The 9,964-nt window shown below is 35.2% G+C and overlaps 1 protein-coding gene across 1 annotated transcript; it reads right to left on the bottom strand.

The window, feature by feature from the left end:
• Positions 1-5,026: 5,026 nt before the first annotated feature.
• Positions 5,027-9,375, bottom strand: LOC126878900 (52 kDa repressor of the inhibitor of the protein kinase-like). The gene is made up of 2 exons (XM_050641795.1): positions 8,988-9,375; positions 5,027-8,428 (listed from the first exon to the last, which is right to left on the bottom strand). The coding sequence occupies exons 1-2, from the start codon at positions 9,178-9,180 to the stop codon at positions 6,183-6,185; spliced, it is 2,439 nt and encodes an 812-aa protein (XP_050497752.1). The 5' UTR covers positions 9,181-9,375; the 3' UTR covers positions 5,027-6,182.
• Positions 9,376-9,964: the final 589 nt, after the last annotated feature.

Genomic DNA, 9,964 nt, shown 5'->3' with positions numbered 1-9,964 from the left:
TAAATTACATGACAACCAAGAACCAAATGTCAATGTCATGCACATGCGACATGCCAGCCAGTCGGCGGTGTCGGCGACGATTCGTTAGGAAGCTCGCATACCAAAAGCAATATCCGAACGATATTTGTACAGGCAACATCCCATATAGTCCAGACCAGGGGTTCTCAATCTGTGGTACATGTACCACTGGTGGTACATTACATTATTTGGGGTGGTACACAAAACACAGAAACACAGCCAAAATCCAGCATATTTGTAGTTAGTTAGGTTACCTAGCTCGACAGGTATTTCAGTTAGGTGGTACCAAGAATAATTTTAAAAGAATTTGGTGGTACATGACCCAAAAACATTGAAAACCACTGGTCCAGACTATATCGTCGCCCCCGTTAGGTAAATTATTCCGATAATTTTTTTTTGCACAAACGTTTTTCTTAAAAAGAGGTCCTTATAACAAATACACAGAGTGCCGGGAGATGCCGCGGTCGGAAAATTGTTAAAACAATTTTTTTAAACAAATTCAAAAAATCAATTTTTTCACTTCGTACCAATTTTTTTAGATTCTTTGGAATATTATGAGCAAAAAGGGTCTCTTATGATTTTTCTCTAAAATTAATTGTTGTCGAGTTATACGCGATTTAAAATTTGAAAAACGCGAAAATGGTTATTTTCAAGTCTTTAACTCTTAAGGCCCCGTCTCACCATCAAATAATTGACAGTTAATTTGATCAAACTTGACAGTCAAACTTGACTAGTGACACAAACTATACATACTAACTGTCACTTTGTGTCACTAACTGTCAAGTTTGATCAAATTAACTGTCAATTATTTGATGGTGAGACGGGGCCTTTAGGAATTATTATTATGAAAGTCAGAAAAAGACTAAATCAAAGTTTAAAGCCCCCCCTACATGATCGTGAAGAAATTTGTGTCATTAATTTATTACTAAACTGTTATTTTTAACTATTAGCGCTAACAGCGTATTGAGGCGGCCGTCAATGTGAGTGCCTTTAAGATGCACCATTGGTTGCCGGAATGGTGCATCTCTTTCGCACTCACATTGACGGCCGCCTCAATACGCTGTTAGCGCTGATTAATTAAAAATAACAGCTTAGTAATACATTAATGACACAAATTTCTGCAAGATCATGTAGGGAGAGAGGGGGGCTTTAAACTTTTATTTAGTCACATTTTGACGTTCATAATAATAATTTATAACCGAGTTATTAAGCCTTGAAAATGGTCATTTTGGCGTTATATATATCTTAGCTTAGCTATATCTTAATCTTAGCTTTGATTCCAGGCCATACTGGAGTAAAGGGGAATACAGAGGCTGATAAATTGGCAAATATAGTCAAGACTTTAAACGTTTCTGCAGACATTGAAATATATAAATTTCACTTTTTACCTTTTATTAAACACAAAATTGTAAATGAGTTTAAAGTTGAATGGACAAAACAGTATAAAACTAAAGTGATTTTTCTACAAACCCTTGGTTCCACAAATTCACATTTGTGGATCGAAGGCACTTGACATCAATTATTAGAATGCGAACGGGTCAATGCCTCATACCAGATCATTATTGGTTTAAAATCAATTGTAGTGATACTCCTTTTTGTGAATGTGGACAAAAGTATAACTCATATGTTACTGAATATGTTACAAAATAAATCAACTTGACCTGTATCAGGAACTTGTTAATACAGGAAGTCCAACCCCCATTTCAATATAAAATCGTCTACATAATATTAATGACCAAATCTTAAGAACGATCAATCAATTTATAGTAATATTTCAAATTAAAATATAAAATAGTTATTTGACAATCATAATACAATGAATTTAACGAAGGGAATATGGAAAAATCCAGACCCCTTGAAAAGAGTATTCCCTTCCAATTGCAGTCTAAATACGAGAACTGGCCAAGTACCTAAGAAGTGGAGGCCAAGAAACTAAAAGGAGAAGAAGTGATTTTGGCGTTTTTCAAATTTTAAATCGCGTATAACTCGAAAACAATCAATTTTAGAGAAAAATCACAAGAGACCTTTTTTGTCCATAATGACCCAAAGAATATAAAAAAATTTACGAAGTGAAAAAATTGATTTTTTGAATTTGTTTAAACTATTTTCCGACCGCGGCACCTCCCGGCACCCTGTGGATTTATTATGAGGACCTCTTTTTCAGTAAGTTTGTGCAACAGAAAACAAATCCGAATAATTTACCTAACGGGGCCAACAATACAGCATGGTCTAATAAATATCTGCGGTTAATTTATGTCTTCAATGCACTTAAACTACCTAGAATTCTTTAAAAGCTCGTTCGGGATCAGTGGCGGATCCAGGGCATGATTTCGGGGGGGGGGGCAAGGAGGATTATGTGGGGAACCTTCCGGGGGGTCTGGGTCTGGAAAAATGTAACTGAAAACTCGTGTTTTTAGACAATCTAGAGACTAAAACATGATCATATTTTGTAATTTAAATCTATAGTTTTTAATTGGATTTATTCATTAAAGCCTACTTGGTTAGGGAAATAAAAACACAAAACACTTTTTTGAAGATTCAAAGCATTACTTTATTATTTACATACTTTCTCCATAAAACTTAAACAATAAAGTCCAGCCTTCTTTTTCCTCCTTTAGCATAACGCTCAATTACGTTCTCAACATTCACCTCAATATCACGATGTATGTATAAAAGGCACAATCCATTCAACCTCTCTTCAACCATTCTTGTCCGTAGCCAGGATTTAACGAGCTTAACCCAAGTAGCAATTTTTCGACGCATTGGTTGTCAGTACAAACAAATGCACTGTATATAACGTTGCCCGAGAGCATTTTAAGTTGTTTCGGCCAACGTCCCCTATCCCGACTGACATTGCGATGTTACAACTTTAAGTAATGCCTTTAGTTACACGGGCAACTAATTTATTACCATTGTGACAACTACATATCACAGTTCAGTTTTTTCAACAATCGCAACGACTTAAAAACGTTATAATGCTAAACTAATTTACGCCCTGGCCGACTCTGAAGTTGTCTGTCACGACCCTAGGTGTTGTTCTAGGTGTGTGACACCTTTGCGGCAACTTCAGAAGGAGAAAAAGAATTTACTTTATAACCTTATTTTTTTCTTATTATTATATGTTTTATTTTGCTGGAAATTTTCGATTTATTTAACAACCTGTTCGTTTGTTTTTTTAATAGCTGGTTTCCATTCCATTGTCCTCTGTTTTATCAGTAGATTTGATAACCTTAATCTTTCAATCTTTGTATCAGCTTTGCTAGACGGGGTCAAGGTTGCCAGGTCAAAAAACTAAAAATCACCAGACAGTCGCTTAAAAAGTTGCCAGATTTTGCTAAAAATCACCAGATTGTTATGAGTATGCGCAGTAACGAAAAATGTGTTACTGCGCATGATTATAGGTTATTGCGCATGCGCATACGCGTAACAATTCGAGAACGGTAATGTGAAGGGTTGGTTTATTACTTACTGAAACTCCCGATAATGTAGATTATTTACTATTTAAAACTAAACTTTTTATGTCATAAACTTGGCATAGCAGACCACCTTGTTTCCACCAAACTTTTTGTTAAAACACCTAGTAATTTTTGCTCATGCTACCAAATTTGTAATATAAATAAAAACTGAAAAAATAGTACACCTACCCACCTTTGAGATTTTAAAGATGATCAAACCAACACAATACATGACAAAACTATAAAAACAGTAATCACTTACAACTCTACAGCCGACACAAGAAAGATACAACTGATAAATTGAAAATTGATATGTTGATATTAACTGAAAGGTTTGTTTATAAAACCAAGACATAAATTATTGGAAGTGCATGAAACTTGCAAGAATAGCGTAACCTTCGGGAAATCCCCGGTTGAACACCACAGAGGCGGATCATTTTATATTACAAATTAGACTTTTTGTATGATATGAATATTAGGCAATTCTTAATAACGAATAACAAACTCATATATAGTATAATCGTACTTTTTAAATTTTAACATAAATTTATATGTAGATAAGGTCAAAAAATCACCAGATATTAAGCTTTTTAAAAAAGTTTTCACCATATCACCAAATGGGTTACAAAATCACCAAATCTGGTGAATTTTCACCAGACCTGGCAACCTTGGACGGGGTTGCCTGCTAGACGGGGTTGCCAGGTCAGTTTTTACTCTTTCATTAGTTTTGCTTTCACAAAATCAGTAGATTCTTTTTAGGCCATGTAAATACAGTAAACTTATACAGTAATCTGCATATCCGTCTTAACTGTCCAAGAGGAATTCCAAAAAATTGGAAACCTAATTATTCCAAAACAACAACTGGTAATTACCATTTTTTAGCTAAAATCTACTAAATCAAAAACTAAAATGTACTTAAGGATTTTTGGGATATATTTGGGATTTTTGATAATAAAAACAACAGTTAACTTAAGGGGATAGGCGCAAAATGTCGCCCGTTAAAATGTTCAATGTATTTTAAATGTTTTCATTTTTTGCGAATCCTGAGAAAACGAATAAGTATTTTGAAAAATTTAAACGCAGAAAGAAAGATTACGTTATTACCGAGGACTGAAAGTCACTGAAAACTTCTATAATGTTTATTTTAATAAGTTACAGGGGTGAAAAAAAGACAAAATGTAGTGTCATTTTAATTCCAAATATCTCATTCAAAAGAAACGTTTTGGTTTTTCTAAATAATGCAGTCTTTCATTCTGCGTTTAAATTTTTCAAAAATACTTATTATAGTTTCCTCATGATTCGAAAAAAATGAATAGGTACATTTAACAACTAGAATATTTTGTCATCCACTAATTTTAACAGCTGCATGTCTGGATCAAATTCTTCAAACAATTGTTTCGCATTTAACATTAGAAACACGTGAACACAACATTTTGTGTTTTGCAAAGTTACATATGTTTAGATATTTTAGTTTTCCATCGTTAGCTTCTATAATAGGCTCACCGAATGCCAGAACTCTTCAATAACACCTGAAATACTGCTTGCACTGTTACTTGAAATCTGCAAGTTTGTTACACAAGAATCTAGTTTCCAGTTTCATTTCTCTGTAATATTCATCATCTACGTCCTGAATCTTATTTTCGGTAATGACCTAATTATTCTGAATCTTATTTTCGGTCTTATTTTCGGATTGGGAAATTGTAACCAAATGTGTGAAAATTAATTTAGAAATGGGGTAAATACTATTAAAAAGCAAATTTTATTTTAGTCATAACAAAATGTTGAAATATAACAAAAATCTACTAAACAATATTACCTACTAGAATATTTTAAAAAATATCAAAAATCTACCAAAAAAGTAGAAATCTCCAAAATGTGGCAACGCTGTTAAGGAGAATGCTACACTTTTGACACTGGTCACATGACCTCTCTGTCACCCAATAAGAGGGTGCGTTCTAAAATGGTTGGGATAGTCAGCGCGGCCGGGCTTGGTTGGCGATTGGACTTCTAAGTTGTCTTATCGGTCTAGGGTTGGTAATAAGGTATTTTTTAGTAATAAGGTAATATTGTTTAATGCACCATTTTGGTTTTACTTGAGATTTTTGGGATGCAAAGAAAATGAAAATACAGAATATAAAAAATGATACCTTTAAAAGCACCATCAATACATTAAATTTATACAGAACATCTTTAACATAAATTTTAACTTTTATATTAAAATTTGATTTTTTTAAATTTGCATATTTTTTGTCAAAAATGTCGTAAAAAAGTAGCGCGTGTGTTTTTTAAAGGTGAAATATCCATATTTGACGGTAATCTGAGATGCGTTTATAAATTTTCAGATCAGGTAATTTTGTTTAAGTCCTTTATGTATTGATATAAATTTAAATACCTAATACGATGTCAAAATAGTTACCATTTTGGTTTTCGCATTCACCATAAAGGTGTTAAAAATATAGGTAAAAAAACATAACTAGTCTGACTCCTTGAGCAACCATTGCACGCGCAGGTTCTTTTTATAGTCGCTTCAGTTGTCTTATGCAACGCTTACGAAACGATGTTGCTTCATAGGAGGTTGCCTAGGCAACGTCAAGACAACTCAAAAATCGTCCACCAAATTAGTGCAGAATAGGGTCGTCTTCTAGGCAATAACAACGTTGTAACAAAACGTTGCCACGCGGTAGACAACGTTGTCGCGTCGACAAATTGCTACTTGGGAAGGCTGCTGAATGACCTTTCAGCACTTGCAACACTTACTGGTAGTGTGATAAGTATTTGTAGAAGTGTTCGTACAGTTGGAAACATATCTCCATCGCAGCATTTGAGTACTTCTATGGCACAGTTTGGAATTTTCATTCCTTCTTCTTTCTCCCTTGACCACTTCGCTCTCCAAATGCTTAACTCTCCTTCAAGTACCACTTCAGAATCACTGGGCAAAAGAGTTTTAAAGTTCTGGCAAACTTTCTGCAGCCTCACGTTCAACTCCAAGCATTTTTCGCTGACATTGGTGTTCAACATATTTGCAGGCATTAAAAGGTTGAGGTCAAAGCACAATAGGTTTTCTTCGGAGAACCTGGTTTGTAGATCAGTGATGACATTGTCGAGAAGTGGTATATACATGGACATCCTATAATATTCCATCACTGTCTCTGCTTCGTAGTTTTCTCTATGCCTTTGGCTTTTCACTACTCTGGGCATTTTGAGCTGCACGCCCAGCTTTTCAGAGGTAGTTAGAGCTTCCAAGTATAACTCTGTGAAATGATCATCACAATTTCGTCTCCTATCCTTCAGACATGTCAGTGTGTCTGTCACTGCATTGGAAGCCTTGTTCAAGTCTAAGTTTGGTTTTTGCAATAACTTGCTTAGGGGAAGGGTCCTTTTCAGAATATCTACCAGACAAACGCAAGAAAAAATGAATTCAGTGCTTGTTATTGAGTTGATATACAATACGGCCTTTTTGGCTGACTCGGACTCTTTCCATTCGCTTATCTCTGTAAATGAATCGACAATTTCTGGCAATGCACAAAAAAATAAAATTACTGCATCATGTCTATCTACCCACCTAGTTTCACAGAGGCTCACTAGTTGCCTTCCTACGTGTTCAGTTAGAACAGCATTCCTTTTTGCTGACTGATTATAAAAGTGAATGACTTCTTTCATAATGCCAACGGCATTATTTATGGATCGAATCTTATTAGATTTAGAAATAGAATTATTCAAGGCGTGGTTGTAGCATGGAAGCCGTTTTGCACTAACTGCCTCTGATTGGATCTTTGTTACACTACCTGATTCTTCAGATGTCATTACCGAAGCCCCATCTGTACCTATGCCTACACAGTAACTAAGGTCTAAGCCAAGTTCTTTTACATTCCTTAAGACTATTTCACCTAGAGTTTTCCCTGATAGTTTGTTCTCTTTACACTCTTTACCATTTACATCTGCTGCTGCATTGTATGCATCAATAAAAGTTATGAAGTCCTCCCTTACGGCATCTTTCCAAAGATAACGGACAACTAATGTAATCTGTTCCTTATGAGACAAATCACTGGTTTCGTCAAACATCATAGACCAATATTTGGACTCGAGTATTCTTTTCAGAATTTCATCCCTAATTTCATCCCCACAACACTCTATTAAAGCATTTTGCGTTGTTTTGCTAATATATGTTGCTCGAGAAGATGATGTATTAAGATGTTTTTCGAGAGCTTTGTCACCCGCGTCTACTCTGAACTGCAAGAGAGCTTTGAAATTCCCCTGATTTGCTGCTGAAGTCTCAATGTCTAGGTTGATAGGACCATCGTCCCTGTGACCTCGAAAAGGTATGTTTTGACGCCCGAGCAAAATAATGGTTTTGATAATGGGCTTTAGCCTTTCACGATTTTCTGTAACCTGACGAAGCCGCTCAGAGCATACCTGATTGATAACTTCTTTATTAGGTGATTTGTAAGTTTTCAAAAAGTCTTTCCCCATTTCTACACAGGTTTTATGGTATAAACTTCTTTCATGGGTTTGCAAGTCGCCATCTTTTCCTGTTAAGTCTTTAAACCGTGTCAAAGGTTCAATTACAAGTCTCCCCAGCTTCACGCCCTTATTGTGACCTGCCTTTTCTTGGGCGAAAAGTGCACAGTATTTACAGAACAAACCTTTCTTCGACTCTGAAAGTACAAGCCATGTATGATTTTCTAGGTGGGTTTTAGACAAATACCTTTTAACGCCCTTTGAGTTTTCTGAATATGGATACACGTAGTTTGAGGGTGGCTTCCAATGTTCTTCCAAAAGAAGATATTTTGTGTAATCATCAGGCTTGTTATTTACATATAGCCCTATATCTTTGATGATATGATTTGAAGAGAGCTCTTTCACTTTACCTTCAGAGTTAATTGTAGGTCTGGATTCGCTTGAGGAGTTGGTAGGTCCACTGCTTTTTGAGTGTGAATCCAAGGCCAGAGGATCTCCTAAAAAAACACAACCTTGAAATAATTGATCGACTAGACCTATTAAGGCCGCGTCTCACCATCAAATAATTTGATCAAACAGTTTGAGCAAACTCCGCAAGTACGTCAAAGTGACGTCACAATTGCAGTTTTTTTTTAAATTCTAAAAATCTGTGCTCTCACTAACAGTCTAGTTTAATCAAATGTTTTGTATTGTGTTGTCTAACTTGTTTGTACTTTATTTAAAATTAAAGTTTTTCATTATTATCCACAATGAACACTCAGGATGTGACGTCACTAACTGTCACTTTGTGTCACTAACTGTCAAGTTTGATCAAATTATTTGATGGTGGGACGCGGTCTTAAGACTTGAAATAGTTTGTTTAATTTAAAATGTAACTTGTATTAAAAGTTATCATCCACATTATTAAAACAATTTACTTGATTTTCGTACTCAACAAATCAACCCCTAAATAATTATTTTTCTAGGCAAATTGGGTATCATTTTAAAGCTCTTATCCTCTATATGTGCCTTTTGCAGGATTATATGTTGTTGCTCGCTATTACAAAAAAGGCTTACCGAAAACTTCCACTTCGAAGTTTGGGTTTTGTGACACAGCAAGCGAGCTTTGCTCATGTTGTCCCACTTCCACTTCATCTCGAATTATTGTAAGTGATTCGGGTTTATCTTCATCGTCTCGTTTTGCACCCTCAGTCTCACCATTACTGCTATCTGAAATTGTTTTAAAGTGAAAATCAAACAAAATTAACATTTAATCAATTAAATTTGATTTTATCTGATTTCTTACATTAAAAAATGTATTTTACTTTAAAAGGGTAGACTAATTAAACACAAAAAAACGTTAAATATAAATAAAAAATAAAAGTAAAGTTAAACTAATTTTTAGTGAGTCCTAAATAATAGCCTAAACAGTAAACAAAAACGTAGCAAGCGTAAAAAATAACCATTAAACCTACTAACCTACTAGCTTTTATTACTATGGCTTATGAAATAGAGTAACCTTACCTGACGTTGTCTTCAACTTTTTGAAGAACGTTGTAATTTTGGCAGCTCGTTTCATAACATCAGCTCACAACAACAACAAAGCACAAATAAGCACCGACATCAAAATGGCATCTTATTTGTTGTTGTACATGCGCGCGTTCTAGCGTCAGAATAAGGAACTATGTCGAGCGCAATCTAATCTAATCGAAGTTCCGTTTCTAATTTCTAACGCTAGGGCGTGCGCACGGTTATAAGCTTTACAGCAAGCAAATTAAAATCTTTACGGAACTGTTTCAATGAATATTATTCGACGAGAGAGCACGGGAAATTTGCACGCGGAAACAAACTTTGAATAGGACAATCGCTAAATATATAAAGCTCTTTTCTGTGTGGCCAGTGGCACTCGTTATCCTCAATTTAGAAATAAATACACATTTTTTTTTATCCTCAGATTCTCGGGGGGGGGGGGGCAATTGCCCCCTCTGCCCCCCCCCGGATCCGCGCCTGTTCGGGATCGGATTCTCAAAAAAGGGCAGTAGAGTGTACTGTAT

This window comes from Diabrotica virgifera, chromosome 1 (assembly GCF_917563875.1).
Source record: "Diabrotica virgifera virgifera chromosome 1, PGI_DIABVI_V3a".
Classification (NCBI taxonomy): Eukaryota; Metazoa; Arthropoda; class Insecta; order Coleoptera; family Chrysomelidae; genus Diabrotica; species Diabrotica virgifera.
Note: the sequence above shows the minus strand (reverse complement) of the source record. Positions and strands in the feature narration are given on the sequence as shown.